General features: G+C 43.3%; 1 protein-coding gene across 10 annotated transcripts in view; it reads right to left on the bottom strand.

Annotated features, from left to right (window-relative positions):
* The window catches only part of kmt2d (lysine (K)-specific methyltransferase 2D), a 215,210-nt gene that overhangs the window by 68,878 nt on the left and 119,526 nt on the right, over positions 1-26,806 (bottom strand). For all 10 annotated transcript variants that reach the window (XM_070869514.1, XM_070869513.1, XM_070869512.1 and 7 more), the window contains 10 exons: positions 24,320-24,457; positions 22,428-22,616; positions 19,709-19,820; positions 18,127-18,377; positions 17,847-17,920; positions 13,704-13,754; positions 11,121-13,064; positions 10,085-10,264; positions 9,104-9,261; positions 1,806-4,177 (listed from right to left, as the gene is read on the bottom strand). In XM_070869514.1, the coding sequence (XP_070725615.1) occupies positions 1,806-4,177; positions 9,104-9,261; positions 10,085-10,264; positions 11,121-13,064; positions 13,704-13,754; positions 17,847-17,920; positions 18,127-18,377; positions 19,709-19,820; positions 22,428-22,616; positions 24,320-24,457 (5,469 nt within the window). The remainder of the gene's footprint in view (positions 1-1,805; positions 4,178-9,103; positions 9,262-10,084; positions 10,265-11,120; positions 13,065-13,703; positions 13,755-17,846; positions 17,921-18,126; positions 18,378-19,708; positions 19,821-22,427; positions 22,617-24,319; positions 24,458-26,806) is intronic.

Genomic DNA, 26,806 nt, shown 5'->3' with positions numbered 1-26,806 from the left:
TAAAGCCTTTTGTAGGTATTGGTGCAGATGTCCTCCCACAATTATGGAGCCACTTAGCAGACCCTCTATTGCCAGGGCCAATGACAAATTATGACCATGGGTGAGCTTCAACACACACTATGCAAAGTGTAAAATTCAAGATTGTGCTTTAAGCCCTTGTATGCTTAAGCTCTTTGGTTTTGGACCATGCTCTTGATTTTGCTCATAATGTGGAGGTCTAAGAAGCACTTGATTGGTCATATCTAAAGAACAGGAAGCGAGCCTTTAGCTTAGTCGTAGCATTTCTGCAAGGTTCAAACCCCACTCCAGACAGTCCCAATTCTGAATTCTGGGTTGACATCTAGCAGGATACTCACATCCGGTGGGTGTGGGCGTCCCTTACTCATTGTATGGCTGCAGGAACCCATAAAACCCTCCCACTGTATAAGACTAACCGCCCTATTGACTGGTATAAAGATGGTTATGACCATGGAAGCAGTGGTTACATTACAGCCGGTCGGACTGTTTTCATCAGCATGTAAATCTTTCCACTACAAAAACAACCTAAAGAGGATAGCTTTTCTTTCTTCTGTATGCTGCACCGGAAAGGGACATGTTTTGTGTGTTTTGTCTCTCAGTACAGACATCTTGGGATTCCTGAAAAAGCTATTACAAAAACTTGGGCAGACTGGATTAACAGAATGTCATCCAACTTAGACCTGAAGAAAGGCTTGTCCAAAACCTTTGCTGACGAGAATATGGTACAAGGAGCAAAGAATCTTTAGCTGGGAAAAAATGAAGCAGCACAGTGACCCAGGTTCTGGGAATTCATACGTTGCAAGAGGAGACCACATGCAGCATCACCTATCTGCAACATCTTGATGACATTTTCTCTGTGCATGCGCAGCACACAGTTTCCCTAGAACATATCAAGATAGGCAATACTCCTACAGTGTGTGGAGGATGAGGAATGGAAAAAAATTACGTTGACCAAACAAAATGAATTACTATGATTGATCTGCATTGAGTGCAGAACACATGCACACAAGCACTTAATGTGTTGACCTTCAGCAGTTAGTCGCAGTCAATCCAGAAGGACACAAAAGCTCTTGGAAGATGCAAACTGACCCCCTTATGTATTTTCTAGCATTTGCAGTTTTCCTTTTTATTTCTGCAAAGTTATGGTTATTGCGACTGCTGCCTCCATTTGTCAATGATAACTTCTTCAAATTCTTAATGAATTCCATCATTTTCATTCCAAAACAGCAGATGTGAAACTTGATTAAACAGCATTGTAAAGCAGTTTGAATAAATTAAATATGGATAACCGTTGGGTTAACAAAAGAGGTAATGGTGGTAACATAAAATCAACTTTAAAAATGAACAGAAAAACCTCATCCTGACCTACATTGTATATATTCTGTACAACTGCAATTGAAATTAATGGAAAAAGTAAAGATAAAATGACTTGCATTTTTATAGCGCATTATCACGTCTCAAAGCACTTCACGTACAATGAATCACTTTGAAGCAGTGACGGTAAACGCGACAGCCATTTTGCGCACTGCAAGATCCCATAAACAGCCATGAGATCTATGACTAGCTACATTGTGTTTTTGGTGCTGCTTGCAGGAGGAATACTAAGCCAAGACACTAACTTCCTACCGTTTTTCCACAGTGTCGTGGGATCTTTACTGTCCACCTAAACTACAGGAACAGGAAGACGGGACCTTGACATTTCGATTGCCAAATCAGTGCAGCAGCCATTACTGGTCAATCAGGAAGAACCCTACATTATCTGCAAGCTTGCTCGTTACCTACTGTACCTGTTTCTGGAAAGAAAGCATTGGCCAACTGTTGCTGCTGTTGCATCACAACTTGCTGCGTCTGCTGCATGATGCCCAATTGCGATACAGCCAGCTGCTGAGCTGGCAGTAATTGCGGCGAGGTCATATGTTGACTCTGCTGTGAAGCCACTATCTGCTGTGCTGGATGTTGGCCTGTTGCCACGTGCTGCTGCTGCTGGGACATGACTACATGCGGCGAGGCTCCAAGCCGTTGCTGTGATGCAGTCAATTGTTGCTGCTGTGAAGACGGAAGAGATCGTGGGATCCCCAAATGGTGATGCTGTATCACACCCAGGATATGTTGCTGTGGCAGATTTAAATTCTGCGGTGGCCCCTCAAGGTGCTGAGCTTGCTGTGTCGTTGGAAGATGTCCTGGATGACTCTGTTGATGTGAAACCTCAAGCTGCTGCTGCTGTTGCAGAACTGGAAGATGGGCCTTTGGTCCTGAATGCTGTTGCTGTTGAGACGGTACACACTGCGAGCCTCCCATTTGCTGCTGCTGCTGCAGTTCCATTTTCTCTTGTTCAAGTAAGTCATGGAGAAGTAGCGGAAGCTCACTTGCTTCCAAAGAACTCTCTACTTTAACAAGGTCATCCACAGACCGACGTTTCGGCTCCATACTGGGCACATGTTGGCACATCTCATCTAGTCCAAATTTACCCAATGTCAGCCTAGACTGGACAGCCAGTGGCATCTTGGATACTATCTGAGCTGAAGATGTGCAGGGTATACTTTCTAAATCCACATTAGAATGCCCATTGCTGGGAATCCGTGTAGTCCCATGACCACTTGAAGCAATTGTACCACTTTGAGTGGTGGTCTGTGTTCCACTGGTAGTACATGCAGTACTCTGACACAGTGCTACACTTGTGCTGACATTAAGCCCAGTTCCTATACTGAGTAGCATGGACACTGCTCCTCTCTCATCATCCCCCTTTGATGGACTTTCTGACTTTATCAAAACTGTCTGAGCATTGGTCGTATTTGCTACAAACTGACAAGCTGAATTTTGGGAAAGGTTATCTTCAACCTTCAGTACTAGATCAAGAGTAGGTTTCGGAGAATTGTCAGTAGACGGGGCCCTGCTGACTGGATCACTGCACTGACTGCTAGTGTTAGTCTCCGAATTGGCATTATTCACCGACTCGCACATAATCTTTTCAGAAGTGGACAGTGTATCTGCAATGACATCGGATTTAGACATTGCTTTTTCATGCTCCTCTCCCTTCTCCGTCTTTTCCAAATCAGATTTGCTGACTTTATCATTTGTACATTTATCTGCTGGGTCGACAGCATCCTGATCAGTTAGTATATCCTGACCTTCCTCTGCCTTCTCATTTGCAGACTCCACTAAACGCAGCTGCTCTGTAAAGATGTCCTTTTTGTCACCAGTGTCTAGCTCAGGGTCAGTATAAGCCAACAGATCAAACTCTTCACACTTCAGAAGGTCATCCAGGTGGGGGTCATTGGTTTCTAGGTTATCAAGGTTACCAAGTTCATCATCGGTCTTGCTGTCTGGGTCAAGACTCAGATTGGCAAGGTCGTCTTCTTCATCGAGTTCTTTAGGTGAATCTAGTTCTTCATCTAAAGCTTTTTCTACTGAGTCATCACAAGGGATCTTCCTCGGATCCAACTCTGCATGTTCTCTAACTACACTGGAGATGGATGGGACAGAGTTGAGTGGAAAGGACACTGAGCTGTCCTTCAAAGTGTCCGAGCAGCAACTGGAAGTGGATGATGTTGTTGACGAAGTAGTCTGAAATGTCTGTTGTGATTCAACCTGTACAGTAGATTCTAATGGCTCTTTTGTCTGGATATGCTGATGGGCACTTGATACTTCCACTGAATGAGGTGAGGATGGCAATGGAGCCGAAATATTCTGCTGGGGCAAGAGTGTAATCCCAACTGGTGACTGTGGCAACGGTGTACCTGGACCTCTCGACATCACCTTGCACCCCTGCATTTGGTGTACAAATGAACTGCTGATTTCTTGATTTGGTAATGGAAGACGTGGCCTCGGCTGTGGAGTGCGCTGTGCCAATTGGGCGGCAATGGGTAATCGTTGCGAATTGTGTCTCAGTTCTATATACTGAGGACTCACAGGAATTGGTGAAGCCACAATTTGTTGCTGTGCATTCTGAAAGGTGATCTGAGTGGCAATCCTAGGGTTAAGCACAGCTGTGCTGTTCATTTGCATGGTCATTGCCGGCCTGTTCACATGCAAAGCTTCAGGCTGCTGGAAACGAGCCTGTCCAGGAAGTCTTTGTACCAACTGCTGCTGCCACTGTTGCTGTTGAGCAGCTGGTAAGCCTCTTGGGTGAAATCCTTGAGGGCTACCAACCCCTGGTTGTCTAAGAAAAAAAAAAAAATGAAATTGTAGATGTAAATAATGCAAAGCAGTAGTATTTAGTTACTATCTCCTTTGCAATTGGGGCAATTTTAAGACATAATTCGTGAACAGATTCTAGCAATAAAACACCAATAAACTTGGTTAAAAAATTGCTGTCAAATAATTTCAGGCATTGAAATTGGGAAAACAAAGACACTTTTATTCTACACCAAGGATTTAATAAAAAAATGCAAGTGACCACTAATAAAAAGTTCATTACCATAACTGGCATTGGCTTCGAATGACATGAGCTTCCCCATGATCGAATATTGCGGATGAGATACTGTGACCTAATACTGCAGATTTGATTCGTTGTGATTTAATATTGTAGCTCCAAAAATCATCAATTTGGAGAAATGTTCAACAATGAAAATATATTATAATGTCTGCTAATTTAGCGTCCACAGCCAATTACTCCATCTACAACCCCTTTCAACATCAAAAGCAAGTCCTCACTGCTTGGTGGCTGCACTGCAATATGCCACAAATTCTTTGGATGCAATCACCAACACAGTGTTTTGATTAGCAAGCTAACAGGCACATTAACCATCACATATGCTGTTGCAATTAACTTATCATTTCATAATGGGTCCAACAAAAACAAGGTCAGATTTGGGAAATCTACAACACCAAAACCACTTCTGTTATGCTCCAGCGGATCTCCGACTCAGTGAATTGGCGATTATGCTGTTTTAAGTTGGGGAATGGGATGGGTAAGGAGAAAAGCGGAGAAGTACACATTTCGACTAAAGGGATTTGGAAAGAAGAGGCATATTTCAACAGTGAAATAAGTGTTTTCCTTGCCCAGTGAGTAGACAGGGGGAATATCCCGTGCATGCTACAGTTACATCAATAAATCAATTGGTGCATTAAATTTGGAGGGGGGGGGGCAGGAGAAAGAGATTAGCCAGTAACTTAGTACCATGTGACTGCATAACTCGTTTGTCCAGTGGGGATGGGGGCCGAAACAGCAATGTGTTCAATTGTTAACCAGATTTAGGTAGAAAACAAGAGGAACCAAAGGCCAGAATACACCAAAAGCCAGCCCTGCAGATGGGGAGCAAACATCAAACCAGAGCAGTATTCCCAAGAAAGTGAGGAGAACAACTGGAAAAATGAGAAGTTTGAACAGCAAATACATGGTTGGTTTATTAACCGTAAATTGCATAAACAAACAACCCCGTGTGTATACATTGTCTACCCTGTTACATGTTCTCAAACTTGATGCTTTTAATCTAATGAATATGTATTTATCTTCAAATCTCCAATAATTTTTTGGGGTCAGCTGTGTGTCTGACATTCACAGAAATCAATCACAAAACAAGCTACTGAGAAACGCATATAGGCAGTTTCTGTTTGCCTAATATTTGTGCACACTCTTCTTGTAGGGGCACATCCCATTTACCCAAGTCCAGAAAAAGTAGGTGCAAGTTGGCAACAGCCAAGAACTGGGAACCCTCGCCAAGTGTGCATGGGTGTACTGCTGGAGTTTACGCAGCTTAAACTGAGCAGTTTACCAGCATTAGCCCTGGTAAGCTTCTTACTGCTTTTCTAACCAAGCCCACCATACCCACGAGAGGAGGCATTAATAATGCCTCAGGAGTATTGCGGACCAGTCTGGCTTAGGTATTGGATTACTGAGGCTGCCAAAGAGAAACTGATGTATACGTCATCTTGGAGCCACCTCAATCCCAAAGGGATGTTCTTCTTCCCACCCTCTCCAAAGAAAATCTCGTTGGTACTCTGAGCAGTCGCTAGACAACAACAAATTTATATAGCGCCTTTAACGTAGTAAAACGTCCCAAGGTGCTTCAAAGGAGTGTTACGAGACAAAAATTAATATGTGACTGAGCCACACAAGAAGAAATTACTGTAGATGACCAAAAGCTTGGTCGAAGAGATAGGTTTTAAGGAGCATCTTAGAAAGAGGGGTTGAGAGGCTAAGAGGTTTAGAGAGGGAGTTCCAGAGCTTAGGGCCTAGGCAGCTGAAGGCACGGTCACCGATGGTTGAGACAGACATCAGGATCTCCCCAAAAGCAGCATGGTGAGCAGTACAACTCAGCATGAAGTGTGAGAGCATTATCACCATCCTCCTGATCCCAGCATAGGCACACATCATACCCCATTGAAGAGTGGTTCCTCCATTTGGAGGTATGGAGCTTCTTGCCTTACAACCCAATCATAGTCGGCACTGAACCCTGGACGTATAAGCAGGTGCTTGCATACCCAAACCTCGACCTGTCATCTCAAGTTTCAGTTTCCTCTTCAGCTATATGGTGAACATCTGCTTTCAGGTGTAGTGGACAGACCTATATAGGTCACTTGTCATATGCTAACTACCTTAAAGTTGCAGACATGCAAGTCAAATGCCATGTACCAGGGCTTGCTCATCAACAACTGCTCAATTAGGTGTCTCATACAAAGGGTCTGTGAAGTGACTGGCAGAACGCATGCTAACAATACAGCAACACTACTAACAGATCTCCAGTGGCATGGTTTATGGTAAGTAAGTTGCTTTATTAGGACAGTATTATATCCTGTAATGTACAACATGTTACTCTCCTAAAGGGGATCTGTGTCCTATAATGACCAAAAAGTTATAAACAAACACAGAAAAAGGTCACTGTGTTCTTTTGATTAAGATACATTGCAGATTGAAATGTGCAAGTCAGTTTGATTAGAATTGCAAGTCACATGTACATAAAAGACTAATTTGTATCTGTTGAGAGTGTGACGCCTAGCATGTGCTTTCATACCATATTTAATATATTAGTGGTGGATTTATTTTGGTAAGTTACAGAAAGTGCTCTTTTATAAAGACAGTAACATACCACCATGTAATGCACAATGTCTTATTCTACCGCTATAATGTGGAGGGTATCTCAAGGTCACAAGCTCTGCATTATTAAAAGAATTGTTGCGTCACTTACAGATCACTGAGATTTTCTTTAAAAAAAAGTCTAATTGTTAAATTAACATGTTCAAAAGTTACTCGGTGTTTTATCGGTCATCGGTTCCAGTTTGGAAAGTGGGCAGTGGTTAGTTGGTGGAAGTGAATTGTAGGGAGCTGAAGAATAAGTATTGGGGGACTAACGGAGAGTGGAAAAAGCAGAATATGTTGGCTCCCAAATTGGACCTAGCTAGCTAGCAAAGCAGTGATTAATTAGAATGTTTATATTTTTCAATGATCAACAAAACACGAGGATAATCACCCAAGAAAAGAAGCTTTCAAAAGTCAATTCATTTGTTTTTTGTTTGGGGAAAAAAAAAAAGTTAGGAAAACCGCTGCGGCTCGGGCTTTCCTCAGCGCAGACTTAGCGCCCAGGACGGTTGTGAGACACCCAACTAACTTATAGCAGACACAGGCAAATTTCGAGGGCTGCACCTGGAAGCCCACGTTGGACGAAGATGGAAAATATTTGTCGCAATCCTCAAGTGGCTGCAGCAGCAGAGTCGAACCGGCTGCTTGCGGGGCAGTACAAAGCAAGAAACCTTCTGGTGCTCCAGTTTACATTTATTGGGCAAAGAAAGTGAATAGCTCGCCCCGCAGTCGATTCCACTCCTGGGGCAAGACGGGGTCTTAAACTTCAAAAAATCCTTCCACCAGCATGCAACACTAGAAGCCAGTAACATGCTAGCATTACTAGCATCCAGTGTCACTGCCACAGCACTGATGGAAAAGATGTGACACATACAGCATTCAATCTTTAGCAACTGCAATCTCAGAAGTGCTGGCGATTGGCAAAAAGGCTCCCCCAGCCAATTTCCCATCCTTATGCCATCCAAAATCAGCAGCAACAATGACAAAAATCCAGGCCTGTTGGCACATATAGGTGTGTGCGTTATTCTTTTCTTTCTGTGGCTGGCTAATTATCTATGACTTTTGCTGTTTCTCAAAGCTAAAAATGGTAATAATTGATAACAGGTAAAACTTTCTGAAAAATAATTAAGAAGATTCATAAATCTTCTAACAGAGTGATAACTCTGGGCCAAAGTTTTCTCTACCACCTCCAAGGCACAAGTCAGGAGTGTAATGAAATACTCTCCACTTGCCTGGATGAGTGCAGCTCCAACAGCCAAGAAGCTCGACACCATCCAGGACAAAGTAGTCCACTTATCGGTACCCCATTCACCGCTTAAACATTCACTCTCCACCACTGGTGCACCATGGCTATAGTGTGTACCATCTACAAAATACAGGGAGGGGGAGAAAGAGAGGAATGAAGGGGTAGAGAGTAGGTGAGGGAGGATTATTGGCCGCCTCCTGGTGCATCATGCATATTAGTTTGCTGTGTCCTCTCTGCTTTAAGAATAGTGAAGGATTAAAGTTAAATACATTGGTAAAGGAATGTAGAAAATAACGGCCCCTCATTCATGGTTTTCACAGAATAATGGACAGTTTTGGAGCTTGATCCTCAAAGCAGTAATAAAAATCTCAAAATGCTATTTAATAAAAATGGAATTGACATTTTCCAGTAACTAAACCTGTGGCCCTGATGTTCTCTCCTACATGACACAAACACTCCGATTGATATAAAGCAGTGCATCCTCAGGACTCATTGCGAGCAACGGTAGAGATCTCCTCTCCAGCACTTGTACACGCGCATGCGCGCACGGACATGTACATAAACTTTTTTTTAAAATAAGTATTAATGGAATAGTTGAATTGCACTTCAAAAGTATGAAAGATTGGCCTATAGGAGACCACTACGGTTGAGGGCAAGTACGCTTAGTTCAACCATTTTCTGCATTACCCTGAACAGCATTGCTTTAGTTTTTTGATCAATTGTTTTGAACATTGAGCTATACATGCTTGAACAGACTATATTACTGAATCAACCAGCGTGCATGGCCATTTTGATGCAAACAGACGTTAAATTGCACGAACCTGGGAGTGTTTACTTCACCAGCAGGGGGAATGCCTGGTTGTGGAGGCCGACAGAGACTCTCATCCTGAGGAAATAATCGCTGTTTTTCTATGACCACTGGATTTATTAATCTTCCATTTCCAGAGCCAGGGATCAGCCCTCGCAGGCCAGACCGGTCCTGCAAAAATACAAAACCAAGAGTTACAAAAAAAAAAATTCTTAACTTGTGTTCCGAAATCGTGCAAATTAACCCAGCTTAAATTGCAAAAGCCATTTACAACAATTGAAAAACGTTACTTAAAAGGTTAGATTTGGACATGGCTAACATTTTTCCCCAATCAACGCCACCAAAAATAGATTAACTGGTAATTTGTCTCATCATTATTTGTGGGACTATGAGCTGCACAGAATGGTTGCCATGATTGTCCAAATAACAGTCACAGCACTTCAAAATAATTCACTGTACGAGAAGTGCTTTGGGACATTTCTGCTGTGATAAGCTGGCATATAAATCCAAGTACTTTTTTCTTATAAAAGTGTTCTTGCAAATGGTGTCAGTTGAGCTGCCCAGCAACTACAATACTAGAGAAGACTAAGCTTCGAGCTCAAACAACATAGTGCATTTGAAATCTTGTCACATTTATCCCAGTGAGCTAGTCTAAGAAGTCAGGTGATGGGAGTTAGGACAGGAAATGGCTACAGAGGAATCTGCAATGACCATTCGTACAAGGGTAAGATGCGACCCTCCCAAATGAGGAGAGGGTATTGGGGGGGGGGGGGGGGGGGGGGAAAGAGTAGAAGTAGTTGAGGGAAATAGGACATACATTTTTTGGAACTCTTACACGTTAATGATTCAAAAATGTAAAATCCACACCTGATTAATTAATTCAAAAAGTAAAAACAAAGCTTAACCCAGTTTTCAGCTGATGAAAAGGTCTATAGGAGAAAATTTGCATTTGGAAAGTTGTTTAAAATGCCAGGCATCCAGTATGAGTAGGTACCTGGGAGAGGGGGTATGGAGGTGGTGCTCTCGTCTGTAGCTCATGGGTCTGGCTTGAACTTTCTTGTGACCAACCGGCTGTGGTCGTGCCACCTCCGCATGCAGCTGCCTGTTCCTTCTCCTGTCGTAAGTTATTCCGTTGTATTTGCTGGCGTATCAAAAGCTGACGCAACCTCTGGCGCTGAAAAGACAAGGAGACAAAAAAAAAAATTAAACTTCAACAAAGTTTCTTGTGTCAAATGTTCAGAGCTCCATTATGTAGGTGTCTAAATGGTAGCAATAATAGCATGCGTTTATAATTCAGAGGTTATGGAAGTTAAATCCTATGCCTGCTCAGCAATCCTACCTCCCAAAGCACTGATAAGTTTAATCAATGCTCACAATCAGATTGCTTGAATCATTTCACCCCACACCAGACTTCACAAAAGTAGAGAGAGAACTTTGCAAATAGGATCCAATGTCAATCACATAACTGTGAAAAGAAGCTACCTAACTAGGAAAAAAAACCTTTTCATTTATATAGCATTTTGTGTGACCTCCGGGTATCCCAAGGCACATTGCAGCCAATTAAGTACCTTTTTTGGAAGTGTAGTCACTGTTGTAATGCAGGAAACGCAGCAGCTAATTTGAGCACAGCAAGCTCCCACAAACAGCAATGTGATAATGACCACATAATCTGATTTAGTGATGTTGGTTGAGGGAGAAACATTGGTCAGAACACCTGGGAGAACGTGCCTACCCTGCTTCAAACTACTGCCATGGGATGGGTAATTTAATGTCTCATCCAAAATACAGCACCTCAGACAGTGCATCAATTCTCGAGAGTGGGATTTGAACCCACAACCTTCTGACTTGGAGGAGAGTGTGCTACCCACTGAGCCACAGCTGACACTGCTAACTGGCTGTTTACATTTTTCTAATCACATGCTTCCCAGTGGCCTACTGTGATCGCAGCAGTCACCCATAAGCAAGTGTGACAACTCTAACTTAAAATAACTTGGCAGGTTATCACAAGCTACAATGCTACAGATTCTAACCTGTCTCTGTTTCTCCAGCTCTGTTTGACTGAGATTTCCGGCTTGTGCTCCCCTGTTAAATGGAAGCTCGTGCAAGTCCCTGCTGGGAGATGCTGGAGGATGGACCTGTGTGGAACTCTCGCTGCTTCTCTCCGATGGTGATGAATCACTCACTGATCGGCTGCTAGTGGAAGTTTGGTATGAGCAATCTTGCTGTAAAGGTAGTGTATCTTGCTTGATCAAGGATGGCCTTAAAGGCATGTTGGTGAAAGTTTCATCTCTTGCAATAGATGGTGTATCTGGAGGTCCTGATTGATTACTGGCATTGATTTGAGAGCAATGAGCATCATTCGCATTGAGCTGGTTGCCCATCAGGTGACTTTGTGGAAAATTATTTGTTCGAGGCATCTGAGATACAGACTGCTGAGAATGGGTTTCTTTAACCATATCTCCTGGTGATGAAGTGAATGGAAATGGACTTTGTGGCTGAGCATTGGCAAATGTCTTGGCACATGGGTCAAAAGAGTGAGGCCTTGGAGACTGAGGCTGCATTACATAAGCTACTTTTGAATGTGCGTCACTGTGCTGAGAAAACATTGCTGAATGCTGAATGGTACCAGTTGGTTGCCCATGAGGTACTGGTGAGGGTTTGAAAGCGGTGTCAACCATTTGGGGTCTCTGTGGTTTGTGAAGCTGAGCGTAAGGATCTCTGGAAGGTGGCCGAGAATAAGGGTCTGGTGACTGGAATCTGGAAGCAATGGGAGACTGAGGAAATGTCTCATTGGAATGTGGCCTGGGTGTCAATGGTGAACTGCACTGAGACTGTGGACTCATGGGTACCCTGGAGAGGGAATCAGAAGGGAGAGATTTAGGAGGTAGTGGAGAGCAGCTCTCACTAGAAGACGGTCGTGGTGTCAAGGGAGGTTGATGATATGGATCAGAAAATGGCGTAGAAGGAGACTGCCGGTACAAATCGGTCTGAGTCTGTGGTGAGACACCCTGCGATTGAGGGTGTAGTTCCTGAGAACGCTGAGTAGGTACTGTGGGTGTTTGGTCCACGTACGATGATCTGGGAGTTAAAGGTGCTTTGAAGATATCTCTGTCCCTCCCGTCAGAGAGTGATCGTACATTGATACTTGGATCCAACATTGCAGCTCTGTAAAGGGAAGCCAAGGAATTCGCACTCAAATCTTGTCTCATAACGCCAGCAAATTGTTCATTTCTTGGGTGTTGTGCTCCAACTTCTGGATCAGAGAGTCGCCTTAACTGCTCTCCAGTTGGTGATGGCAACGTTAAAGTTTCAGGTGGTTTTGCATAACAGTCGGTTGACTGCGATGATCGAAACCCTGGACTTCCTAAAGGCTGATCAACCGTGTGGCCATCATGTGACTCACCAAGCACTCTAGATCGGAGGAACGAGTCTGGAGTTAGAGGATGCTGATGGTGTGACATCCCTGGTGTTGCAGAATGAAGCTCTGAAGAGCCAAGAAGCTGTGGCCGGCCTGGAACAACAGGGCGAGGTACACCTGACTGGTGGTGGGAGCTGTTCCATGTTGGTGCTTGACTTGAATTACTGGAAGACTGAATGTTGGGTTCCTGAGGGTACGGTGTAAGTGGATGCCCAAAAGGATCCTGGGCTACAATTCCAGTTGGAGACTGCATATGCAGTTTTGGGAACAAGTCACTGCTGGAGTCTGTTGGTGATGGGCTTGCTGACTGCAGTTTGACAAATTCATTAGTCGAGGTAGTAAATGATTTGTTACCATGTAATGAAGCATTCTGGCCTAAACCTTCAATCCTCAGTTCTGCTGGGGAACCGGAATTCCCCCCAACTAATGTTGCTGGAGTGAGGCTGGTCACTGCAGGATTCTGAGTCAGAGATTGGAGATGACGGGGTGGTTTACGATCCTGTTTTGCCTCTTGTCTCTCAATTTTGGGCTGCTTGTTACCTTGCATATCAACTTGCTGTAAAAACAAACAAAACAGAATGAATTGCATTGTATGTTAATATATTCTGCGGGAGGGAGAGAAGGGGAACTTTTCCATTTATTAGGACAAGCCATCTTTATAAAAGACTCTTGAATAGCCGGTGCTGCAGTGGCCAACGAGAGAGATCTAAGATCACACTTCAGCACAACCTCAAAGCTACATAATTTCAACTCACAGCTGAGAAAATTTCATAGCTAATCACAGCTACATGAGGTTATCAGCTTGTCCAAGTACTGACATATTGTTCTCCTGAAATAGCAAAACCAAAAACATGAACAGCAGCAGTTTTTTGACCCCCCCAATGACTGTTTGGATCTGTGAAACATTGTTGGAAAATGAATGAGCCCAAAGGTCACCATCTTTGAGCACAAAGGACTACCACGACACTTCAAAGTAATTCAGTAAGTGAACAGGTTTTATATAACAGGGACTATATAAATGCAAGTATTAATAAGGAACAACCTAAAGCCACATGTACAGAGGCATCTCCTGTGATTTGCAAGTGTTATTAAAGAACACTTCACCTGACTTCAGTTCCCCTTTAATTAAACTAGTCAATTAATTTGGCATGTTGGAAGTGAAGGCCAAGTTAGATTTCTGTCAGATCAAGCTTACCTTCTGTGCCTTGTTGATACGCTGAGCTGCTCTGTTGTCTTTGGCCTTTTGCTGAAAAGCAAGAAAGATTTTTCATTACACACAAAATATTATTTTGAAGATAAAAGCAGTATTTATCATCCAAAGAAGTCTGTGTGGAACAGATATCCTGCAGTTGATGTAAGCCATGGGATCCTCTTAGGTGATCTGTGGAGTGAACACATCAATGTCAATTGGTCTCAAAGACCAAGCATGGCTGGAGATCTCAACTTCTGAACTAGCCAATCAGGGTCATGACCCACAAAAAACTAGGACTGCAGGCACCATGTCAAGCCTGTTTGAGCTCTCATTTGTACATCTTTGTGTTGCATAGTAACCAATCTTTTACACTATATCTCTTGCAAGGGATCTAAATTTTATATAATGCCAATTAATTTGTTTTAATAGAGCCGTTTTAGTTGTTAGTACAAAGCCTTCTGGGCAAACGCATATCAGTGCACTGGAAAGAATGGCACCAGCTTTGGGATGAAGGCAGCGGATACGAAACGTTTTTAAAAACACACATACTTAAACGTTAGAAAGCCAGAGGCCTGGACTAATAATCCAGAGAATTAAAGTTCAAATCCCATAAACTGAATTCAGTTCAAAAAATCTGGAAATAAACAAAAGCTGGCATCAGTAAAGTGACCATGAAGTGGTTGAATTGTCGTATAAACCCAATCGATTTATTTGTGTCCTTTAGGGAAGGAAATCTGCCATCCTTACCCTGTCTGTCCTAGCCTATATATGATTTCAGTCCCACACAACACAGCTGACTCTGAACTACCCCTGAAGTAGTCTACCAAACTGCTCAGTTGTATCAAACCGTTACCAGCAGTTCAAGAAAGCAGCCCACCTTCACCGTATCAGGGAAACTGAGGATCACCAATAAATGCCAACCTTGCCAGTAATTCCCACTGACATAAAAATAAAACGGGGAAGATGGCTCAACTGTGGCTAACAAGGCAAATTAGGAATAGTGTTAAATGCAAGGAAGAGGTATAAATTGGCCAGAAAAAGCAGCAAACCTGAGGACTGGGAGAAATTTAGAATTCAGCAGAGGAGGACAAAAGGTTTAATTAGGAGGGGGAAAATGAAGTATGAGAGTCAGCTTGCAGGGAACAAAAAAAACTGACTGCAAAAGCTTCTATAGATATGTGAAGAGAAAAAGATTAGTGAAGACAAATGTAGGTCCCTTGCAGTCAGAATTAGGTGAATTTATAATGGGGAACAAAGAAATGGCACACCAATTGAACAAATGCTTCGGTTCTGTCTTCACGAAGGAAGACACAAATAACCTTCCTAATATACTTGGGGACCAAAGGTCTAGCAAGGAGGAGGAACTGAAGGAAATCCTTATTAGTCAGGAAATTGTGTTAGGGAAATTGATGGGATTGAAGGCCGATAAATTCCCAGGGCCTGATGGTCTGCATCGCAGAGTGCTTAAGGAAGTGGCCCTAGAAATAGTGGATGCATTGGTGATCAATTTCCAACATTCTATAGACTCTGGATCAGTTCCTATGGATTGAAGGGTAGCTAATGTAACCCCACTTTTTAAAAAAGGAGGGAGAGAAAGCCGGTTAGCCTGACATCGGTAGTGGGGAAAATGTTGGAATCAATTATTAAAGATGAAATAGCAGCGCATTTGGAAAGCAGTGACAGGATCGGTCCAAGTCAGCATGGATTTATGAAAGGGAAATCATGCTTGACAAATCTTATGGAATTTTTTGAGGATGTAACTAGCAGAGTGGACAAGGGAGAACCAGTGGATGTGGTGTATTTGGACTTTCAAAAGGCTTTTGACAGGTCCCGCACAAGAGATTAGTGTGCAAGATTAAAGCACATGGTATTAGGAGTAATATATTGACATGGATAGAGAACTGGTTGGCAGACAGGAAGCAAAGAGTAGGAATAAACGGGTCCTTTTCAGAATGGGAGGCAGTGACTAGTGGGATGCCGCAAGGTTCAGTGCTGGGACCCCAGCTATTTACAATATACATTAATGATTTAGATGAAGGAATTGAATGAAATATCTCCAAGTTTGCAGATGACACTAAGCTGGGTGGCAGTGTGAGCTGTGAGGAAGATGCTAAGCGGCTGCAGGGTGACTTGGACAGGTTAGGTGAGTGGGCAAATGCATGGCAGATGCAGTATAATGTAGATAAATGTGAGGTTATTCACTTTGGTGGCAAAAACAGGAAGGCAGAATATCTGAATGGTGACAGATTAGGAAAAGGGGAGATCTGGGTGTCATGGTACATCAGTCATTGAAAGTTGGCATGCAGGTACCGCAGGCGGTGAGGAAGGCAAATGGCATGTTGGCCTTCATAGCGAGAGGATTTGAGTATAGGAACAGGGAGGTCTTACTGCAGTTGTATAGGACCTTGGTGAGGCCACACCTTGAATATTGTGCACAGTTTTGGTCTCCTAATCTGAGGAAGGACATTCTTGCTATTGAGGGAGTGCAGTGAAGGTTCACCAGACGGATTCCTGAGATGACAGGACTGACATATGAAGAAAGACTGGATCGACTAGGCTTATATTCACTGGAATTTAGAAGAATGAGAGGGGATCTCATTGAAACTGGACAGAACAGGTTAGATGCAGGAAGAATGTTCCCGATGTTGGGGAAGTCCAGAACCAGGGGTCACAGTCTAAGGATAAGAGATAAGCCATTTAGGACCGAGATGAGGAGAAAATTCTTTACTCAGAGAATTGAGAGCATGTGGAATTCTCTACCACAGAAAGTTGTTGAGGCCAGTTCGTTAGATATATTCAAAAGGGAGTTAGATGTGGCCCTTACGGCTAAAGGGATCAAGGGGTATGGAGAGAAAGGGGTACTGAAGTTGCATGATCAGCCATGATCATATTGAATGGTGGTGCAGGCTTGAAAGGCCGAATGGCCTACTCCTGCACCTATTTTCTATGACCTACATTGGCTCCCAGTCTGGCAATGCCTCGAATTTAAAATGCTCATCCTGGTGTTCAAATCCCTCCATGGCTTTGCCCCTCCCGTCTCTGTAGCCTCCTCCAGCCCTACAATCTTTCAAGAACACAAAGTTCCGCCAATCCTGCTCTTGTGCATCCCCAACTTCCTTCGTCCCATCATTGGCAGCTGTGCCTTCAGCTGGCTGGGCCCCAAGCTCTGGAATTCCTTCCCTAAACTTTTCCACCTCTCTCTCCTCCTTTAAAACGCTCAAAACCTACCTCTGACTAAGCTTTTGGTCATCTGTCCTAATGTCTCCTTCTTTGGCTCAGTGTCAATTTCCTTCGTCTGATTACGCTCCTGTGAAGCAGCTTGGGACGTTTAACTACGTTAAAGGCTCTATATAAATGCAAGTTGTTGTTGTAGTAGAACGATTTGCTCGCTTGGAGGGTAAATGGCAAGACAGACTAGTTGGACCGAATGGCCTGCTTCCGTGCTGTAACTTCGATGTACAAATCACTTAACAGTTCCTTTTATATTTAACTGTGTTCCCTCTTTCTCTCTGCAAATGCTGATTCTCCCCTATACCCAAGTCCAGATCATTTTATAGTTGCTAGTTGCTTAATTTATTTGTATTAAAGGATACAAAGATCACATCATGCTTAAAATCAACATCCTTTAGCAAACATTGTTTCAAGGGGCTCAAATGGACTTGCACTGAAATTAGGAGCTTTGCTCCTGTGGTTTTAAAAACAATACCTTTATACTTCACAGTGCAATATTGAACAAAGATCTTAGTGGTAACTTATTGGGTATGCTTTCCACAATGTGTGCATCACAAAACGCATGTGACTATCTGGAACCAGCACATTCACCTTCGGTGACAAATGCAAAGTACTTGTGGTTTTAGTCCTGCTAAGTTGATATTGGGTGAAACAATGTTCGTGTATTTTCCAAACAGTTAACTGAATTAGTCCAGGAATTGAATGTGTGTCACTGTGGATAGCACCTGATCAAAATGATTTCAACAAGTATGCAAATGACCACAAAATCCCACTCGAGTTCCATGTACCCCAATAGTTCTGGATGAAACCACCAAACTACTTAGTTAATAACTTAAATTTCATATAATAGTGCCAGAAATCTTTACTGACTGGTGAGATCTCAAGACAGCATGCCACAGGGAGGCAAGCACTTACCAGAAATGGTGCTTTATCAGTTGCTGGGACCTTCCTCCAAATCTTAGTGATCTGCTTGCAACGACTTGCCCAGTCTGAAAAAATGATAAATTATCAAGGGAACTTTTATACAATCATTCAAGATTATCAACAATTAAAAATACAAGAATGAGCAATTACAAGAATTAAAACAACTTATTTCCATGATTTATATGATGGCTAAAGCTACACAGCAAGTGAAGACCATGCTTCTCATTCATGAACTAATCCTACAAACTGGAATTTAGGGCAGATATCATACCTGGGTAATCCTGTCTCAGGTTAGGGAAGTTGATATTTGCGTAGAGAACAGGTGATATGGTTGATAATTCTCCCAAAGCCTCATCTTTTTCCCATCTCAGTATACTTCGCTGGTTGTAGGAGAGCCCATCTCCTTCGCCCTCGGTCGGAGTGGTAGGGGTAGTTGGAGTGGTTGGGGTAGCTGGGGTAGCTGGAGTTGTCCATGGACTCTGTTGCTCCCCACTGTCTGGGCTGAAAGGTATACTCCTCTCCCTGTAAATCAAAAATATTATACTTAACATATCTTCACAGTGCCTGGCATTTTACAAGCTGTCCTGAATAAGTCTTCCACCATGCAGATAGCAAATATCAGTTGTACAAGGACTTGGAAAGACAGTTGCTGGACGGCTAGATTACAAGAACACATCTCTTATCCAGAATCAGAAGAATTAGGAGCATGAATAGGCCCTTGAGCCTGCTCTGCCATTCAAAAAGATAATGGCTGATCATCGACCTCAACTCCAGTTTCCCACCCAATCCCCATATCCCTAGATTCCCCTCGAGTCCAAGAATCTATCGATCTCAGCCTTTATACTCAACGACTCAGCGTCCAGTACCTGCTATTGATTTGCAAACAGTCACTGCTGTAGCTCTGCACCTCCAGCTCATGGAACAACTGTTGGATGGAACATGGCGCAAGTTCAACTGTGGTCAAGAGGATTGTAGCAATGTACATTCGATGGTAAGTTGAGTTTCTCACCATGTCACTCATAAGGAGCTCGAGGTACCTACTATGACACCCATCAAAGGCTAAAATCTATACTGCACCGACTAACCTGCCACTATCCTTGAGATGAAGAGTCTGTTTGGGGGAGACAGGGCTCCAAGCTAAAGGAAGATGAGAACCAAGCCAATGCTATGTGACAGATTCTAATCCAGGGCAGTGTTTATGATTAACCAGGCAACTCCTCTCATTTTTGGAACCTGCAGGAATAGACCAATTATTGGGATTTTCCCCAGGCAGCTCCAAACAACCTTTCAAGCCCGTGCATTAAAAGGTAGGGTGCTGCTAGCTAAACAGCAGGAAATGATCAGTAACTTTTTTATTATGCTGGGCTAGCACACTGCACCTTTTAGCTGATTACAGTACTGCTCCACATTCTTGGCTGAGACTGTGCCTCAGCTCTTGCAAACCTGCACCTGAGCTCTTTAAACATAGATAAGTGGGGTGTCTCTCTATGGGGAGGGAGTTTGCACTCGACATTGGGCAAACAGAAACTCTACCTGTGTGATTTCTCAATAGCTTGGTTTAGAGACTCAAACATAGTGATAGGTTTCTTCAATTATATGACACACCCAGCAGACTGAACAAACATTTCAGTAACAATATCAAGATTGTGTTGTAAATCTGACATACATCACAATATTTAGATTGTAAGTTTATTTTTCCCATTAATTCAACAGGATTTTACAGCAGCTCTTTCTGACAGCACACATCTGGGGGAAACTGAACAGTTAACAGCTTCAAATCTGTTAACAGCTTCAAATCTTTCAACAGCCAGTGCATTTGTAATTGAATCCCCCAAAAATTACAAAGAGCTTACCTGCTTTCAAGAAATGGTGACTGACAGACATTGGGAAAGGAGTCTCCTGCAGTACCTGAAGTCTGTGCCAGAGAACCACCAATGGCAAGTTGCCCAACTGCCATCGCCCCTCCTACAGAACAAAAACAAAAAGAAAAAACCCTTTTCAGAACCAAGATGCACTTGACACACCCAGAAAATAAGTGCCAAAATTCTACCAAATCTCTCAATTAGAATGCAGTTTGCATGACCCACTGGTTAATGAATGAAAGTAAAATGCGAACAGTCATAAACAAACATAGAAGCAGCGGCTTTTGTTAGCTATGCCTAGCTACGATTATCTCCCTTTCAATTCACATTCACACACCCTTCACGTGAAGCAGATTCACTTTTAACCACTTTTGCTTGAATGCTAAGCTTGTCAGCTCGTTCCAGATTTCCCATATTAGTGGGAAGAATTTTTCCCTCTATTTACCGTCAATTCTCCATTATATTAAACACCTCAATCAGATCACCGCTTATAGAATCATAGAACGGTTATGGCCCGTCGAGCCCGTGCCGGCTCTCTAAGAGCACTTCAGTTAGTCCCACTCCCCCGCCCTTTCCTCGTAGCCCTGTCATTTTTTTCCTTCAGGTACTTATCCAACCCCCTTTTGAAAGCCGTGATTGAGTCTGCCTCCACCACCCTCTCAGGCCGTGCATTCCAGATCCTAACCACTCGCTGCGTAAAAACCTTTGTTGTTGTTGTTTTTGGTTCTTTTGCCAATCATCTTAAATCTGTGGCCTCTGGGTTCTTGACCCTTCCGCCAATGGGAACAGTTTCTCTCTCTCTCATCTGTCCAGACCCCTCATGATTTTGAACAGCTCCATCAAATCTCCTCTCAATCTTCTCTGCAAAGGATTTAACCCAGGTTTGCCCAGTCTCATTATAACTCTGTCCCTTCGCCCAAGAAAACATCCTGGTGAATTGGCACTAGATTTTCTTTGAAGCCAGTACATCCTTCCCAAGGTGGGACTCCCAAAACAGACTACAATATTTCAAATACGGTCTGATTAGAGCTCTGTGTAACTGCACGAATACTTCCTTGCTTTTATATTCTCAACCTCTCATGCCGAAGCCCAATATCAAAGTCTATTTGATCACTTTTTTTTTTGCACAAGATACTATTAATGTACCATGATCCTGAAATACCTTACGCTCATCTACCTCTTCTGCTCTTCCCCATTTAGAATATACCATCATATGCCATACTGGCATCACTGTACACACTTTGTTCAACTGCATCTGCCATCATTCTGCCTATTCGCTATAGCTACATCCTTTTGCCTTCTCGCTCTTAGGTGACTAAACCACCCAGCTTAGTATCATAGGGTACTGCAAACCTGATGGTTATGCAAAAGGATGGGCGGTAACTAGAAATAATCCTGAGGGTGGGGTGTGGAGCACTAGGGACAAATAACGGAGGATTTTGGGAATGGCTGGCTTCTAGAAACACTCACTGAGGAGAGGTCTTGCACGTCCTTGCTGGGTGGGTTATGGGAGCAAAGGGGACGGGGCTGGTGCCTTGGAATACTTGAGGGAGCACCAAGGGGGAAGTCTGAAGAGAACTGGAATTTGTATGCAATCAGGGAGGGGATTGGTGACTCCAACAGGGACAGCTGGGTGTGGAAGTACTGAGGGCAAGTACACCGAGGGGTCTGGAAGCAGCCCAGGGCTCACGAGTACAGCCCCAAGTCCAGGAACAGAGCACAAGCTGCGGCACAGTAGAGGCAGAAGATGAGGGAACAGCAGCAGTGGGCAAGAGGCATTGCAGAGGAGGCAATGGTGCTGCTCCTCACTTGCTGTGGAAAACATTTTCAATGGGGAGTGGACGAGAGAAGGAAAGGAGGGAGTGTCATTAAAGTGCTACCACCACATCTCTTTGGAGGGCTAGAGATGGACACACCCAATTTTGATGGATGAAACTATTTTAGTTTTATATTTTAAGCTCAGATTGCTCAAGGAACATGTCCACTCTTGACAATAACCAAAACCTATCTAATTCTAGACCATACTTGGTGGAGATCAGTCCAAAAAGAGCCTCCTGTACCATTCTAGCTAAAGCAACTGGTATTGATAAATCCAAAAACAATCTATTTTTTTCCCTCGTACTTTACTTGTGTGTGTCTCTTTCCTCCCTTTCCACTTCAGGCTCGCCTTCACTCACTCCAACAGTTATCTCGCTCTCCTTTTTCACATCCTGGCAGACGAGGAAGCACACGGGGTACACAGAAGAGCCATCAAGCATCAAGTCGAGCAGGCAAAGAAGCAAACAGGAGAACTTGGCAGCCTGACCCAGCCTACCGAAATCGCTCTCTGGTTCTGGGTGTGGTGAACTTTCACTCACCAACCCTGCAAACCCCTCCTCCCCGCTCCCCTCCCCTCCCCCAAACCTGCTGAATTCTACTCCATTAAAGGTGCGTTTGGCTCCCACACTGCAGTTGCTAATTATGAATACAATGAGGGATGGACGGCAGGACAGGGTCAGACTCTGGCTCACAAGGGAATAGGTGGGACCATGATTAACATGAACGGCAGATAATTAGAAAGAACCAAGCTATATGCATGGGAACAAAAAGGACAGCAAAGCCCAGCTCAATAATTCAAGCTACAGCCAAGTACTCCGATGAATGGCCTGATGTAACTGATGTGTGCTCGACACAAGACTTTTAACTATACGAGAAATATGTATTCTCTTACCAGGAAGGAGTGCGCGCTGGCTTATAGAAGGTCTGATAAGTTCTCCCAACCCATGGGAAGTGAGAAGATGGCTTTCGGAGGCAGTTCGGATACTACTCAGTGTTGGTTCTGAAAGTGGAGGATTTCCCTGTGATCCTAGAACATCAGTGAAGAGCTGTTGCACGTCTTTACTCTCCATTTGTGCTAGTTCTGAATGAAGAAAGAATTTACTCTGAAGATGCAATGCAATTTGTAATACTGAAATTATGACATTTTATCAATTAAATCATAAAACAAATTCTCAACGTCAACACACCACACGCTTAAATGAGACATGATGATTAAAACAAAGGGCAGTTTTTTAAATGCATAAATGAATGTGTTCCTTCGGCCACCAACTCCTCACGGGTTCCAATGCCTCCTTCAACAGTCAACTAGTATCAGATGGGCATGCATAATCTGCTTTGGGCTGAGACAAAGCAACATTACACTCCCCTCTCAAATGGTGGGAAATTCCACCTTGGAATATTCAGCAAGAGTTAGCAACTTTAAGACAGAAGAGGAGAAAACTGGCCAAAACAATGCTTAAAAATTACAATGGCATGTTTAGTGACAATAGCAAAGAAAAATACCCCAAAGCACTTCACACAGGAGTCATCAGACAAACATGGACACCGTGTCACAGGAGGAAATACTAGGAAGGGTTGGTCAAAGAGGTGGTTTAAAGCAAGGCCTTAAAGGAAAGAAAGGGAGGTGGCAGGGCAGAGGGGTTTAGGGATGGAAAAGCATGGGGTCTAGGTGGCTGAATGCCTGGCCATGGGGTCTGGGTTGCAAGGCTGAACAAGGTTACAGAGGCGTGAGGCCACGAAAAGATTTGAACACAAGGATGAGGGATTGGAGGCAGTGGTGGACCAGGAGCCACTGGAGGTCAGCAAAGAAAGATATGCCGGGTATCAGGGCTTGGTGTGGGATAGTATATGGGTAGCAGAGTTTTGCAGGAGCCAAAGTTTTCAGAACACGGAGAATGGGAGAAAGGCAGGAGCGCATTGGGATAGTTGAGTTTGGTGGTCACAAAGCTGTGGATGAGGGTTTCAGCAGCAGATGTGCCGAGACAGGGGCAGGTGATGTGATGTGTTGAGAGATGGAAGCAGACAGTCTTTCTGGTGAGAATATGGGGTAGGTAGCTCAGCGAGAGGTCAAATTGGGTGCCGAGGCCACGAACAGTCTGGTTGAGGCTGAGACAGTGGCTGGGGAGGGGGTGGAATCGGTAAAAAGGGTATGGAGTTTGTGGCAGGAGCCAAAGACAATAGCTTCGGTCTTCCCAATGTTTAACTGAAATTGTGGCTCATCCAAGACTGAATGAAGGGGAGAGGGGTTTTAGAATGCTGTTGGTAGTGGAGAAAATAAGCCGGGGCTTATTATTTGCTCTCCAGGATGCGTGGGTTTGGCAGAGGTGAGCGAGGCCTGATTGTATCTGATATGGTCCAGCCAGATCTGGTGTAGGATGGCTAAACTAGTTGCATGAAAGATACGCTTAAATATGCTTTGGACATAAAGGGAATAAAGTTGGGGCCATACTAGGCAAAGGTTCAAGTAAAGGTTTGATTGGGGAGAAAGACACGAGATGAGGGGTCAGGGAATGATTGAGCAGATCATCAGTTTGTAAGAGCTGCTGTAGATGACTTGGGGGCGATTTTCCATCATGTAGTACCTACAAAACTCAGTGAACTCCACAGCACAGACCTGTACTCCAATGTTATCTGGGCATACACCAAAGATCAAACCATTGACAGGACACTGCCCTGCAATCCTACACACCCTTAACTTGTGAATCACAGCTTTAGCAAAACCCAAAAGCAATCCCCTCTATCCTCCCTCCATGATCTCTTTTGCACAAGTGCTTTTAGACCTACCTTCCGTTACAATCTTGTCAAGATCTGAGCTGAGGGCACCCTCCACTGGAACATCATTGAAAGACTGGTTTCGCTTTGAGCTCTCATTAGGATGATTGGATGAAAGCTCATCCGTAACGGATGAGATGTCAATCCCAGCTTAAAGAAAGGAGCACTGTGATAAGTTACCGAACAACATTTTCAGCAGTTGCGAAAAGACAAAATGGAGTTGATTTCAGTAACACAAAACAGAAGGGAAATGGGATAACATTTGCAGCCTCAAACTTTCGGTCTACATGACCGACTCTTGCTTCTTTTTCAAAGGAAAAAGATTGAAACCATTAACAAAAACGATATAGGTCTACCTATTTGCAGGAAATTAGTCAAATAACAAATACAGACCCAAAATAGTCAAACATGACTGGTAGTGGGAACATTCACAACCAAGCAATGTTAACATTCACAACCAAGTAATGACAAGTGCCAGTCTTGGACCTGCTTATCAATCAAATGCAATCTCAGATCTGAGTTTTGTTCCCACTCAAAATACAAGGTGGAGCACAACACAATAGTGAGACATTCTTCGTTTATGGTTGAAGAAACACAGACTATGCCCACATGTTACATCAAGCACTGCTTCCCGTTAGGTACACCACTGATATTGGATGGCTGAGTTGCTTATAGAATGTAATTTGCAGCCCACAAGCAATGGTTACACAACTCACAAATGATAGTCATTTGTAATTATGAAGCTCCTTCTAAGGAGTGTGCTAAAGCTCCCCCAATGGCTCAGTTGGTAAAGGCAGTGTGTAACAGCTATGCAGACCAGAGATGCCACATATTATTCCTGGTCTGACAGTAGGGGTGTTATAATTGGCCTCAGTGCCTGCAGACACTAACTGCCAACAGAATTTTCTGCTAATGCCAACAAGTGCAGGCTCACAAATGAATGAAGGTCACTTGGCTGCTGGAGAGCACCTGACACCTTTCAGCAAATGTCTTCTGGAGGAGAAAATTGTTAAAAAGTAACACAAAAAGTTAATAGCTGAGGATTGTTTAAAATTATTTTCTTAATTTTACTGAGCTTTCAATGCCAGCAGTTAAAGCATTGGCAATTTAGATTTCAAGAAGGAACCTACTTTACAGCTAAAGGGATCATGGGGTTGGAGAGAAAGCAGGAATGGGGTACTGAAGCACATGATCAGCCATGATCATATTGAATGGTGGTGCAGGCTCGAAGGGCCGAATGGCCTACTCCTGCACCTATTTTCTATGTTTCAAATGAATCATAGAATCAGAAATTTAAAGCACAGAAGGAAGCCATTCGGTCCATCGTGTCTGTGCCGGAAATGAAGATCTGTACATTTTCTAAATGGTGATAAATCAGAGTTAAAAGTTTTCAATAGCCCCAGAAAGCATAAATTAAATTTAGGGAAAAGCTGGGCTCTAAAAGCTAACATTATTACCAAGTTCCACCCCTTGCAAGGAGTACTATGTCTAGGCCAGTGAACTACAAGAAATTATAAGGGGTGAAATCTATTACAAGATAACACTAGAGGGAAATACAAGCTGCTAGTACTCAGACCAGACGAGGAACAGTGCATTCACAAAGGCCATGAATGGTGCATGCCAGGAAGAGAAACTCTACCATCGTTGCATTTCAATATTCTGAATGAATCCAAAATGTCTGCAGAGTACCAGCAGCAAAGCTTCACACACACTTCTGCTTGCCTGCTGAACTCATTCCCAGGTTGTGGCATTATTTGGAACTTGGGTTTTGTACGCATGATTCTAAATATAGGATTAGCCATCACTTTCTGAAACAGGAATGAAATGGTGAAATATCTGACTTTGCTCAGTACAACCTTTGTGAACTCTCTGGGGAACGAATAAATCAGGGTCAAGTTTGTTGCAGAGCTGCCCTTGGTTACAACACAAAAAGCAGAGGAGTGCAATATTAGTAGTCTCGGCACAGGATAAATTGTAATTTTATCTTCTGGTGGAAAAGCTATACAAGTGGCTCTGGAGAAATCCACAACTGGCAACACCAAGTGAAAAGGTGTATAAATGAAAGCAGTCAGTCTTTTAAGACATACATTAAGAAGCCAAGCAACAAAACCAAACATAAAATGTAAACAAATAGCCTGCCCCCCGCAATTTCTTCCCTACTTAACCCTTTTGAGTTCCACACATCCTCCTTCAGCTAGGAACGCAGTTGTCTCAGGTTTGTAGCTAGCTCTTTCCACATTGGTTGGCTGGGGTTGGATTCTGTAAAGTACCTTGGTCATGAGCTATCTCCAACTGAACTTGGCGGACCCAAGACATATGGCTGTCCTGGTAAACCCAAGCATGAGAGATTTTATTTTCAAACCATCTTTCTTTTTTAAATTTTGCCTTTTAAAAAAAACCTCTCGAGGTCAAAATTAATAATAGATCATTGAGTCCAATTCCTTATGCAAGTACTTCCTTCTTAATGCTTTAGTTTGGTTACAGCAGAACTATCAGTTC

This window comes from Pristiophorus japonicus, chromosome X (assembly GCF_044704955.1).
Source record: "Pristiophorus japonicus isolate sPriJap1 chromosome X, sPriJap1.hap1, whole genome shotgun sequence".
Classification (NCBI taxonomy): Eukaryota; Metazoa; Chordata; class Chondrichthyes; family Pristiophoridae; genus Pristiophorus; species Pristiophorus japonicus.
This window is presented reverse-complemented; position numbering and strand designations above follow the sequence as displayed.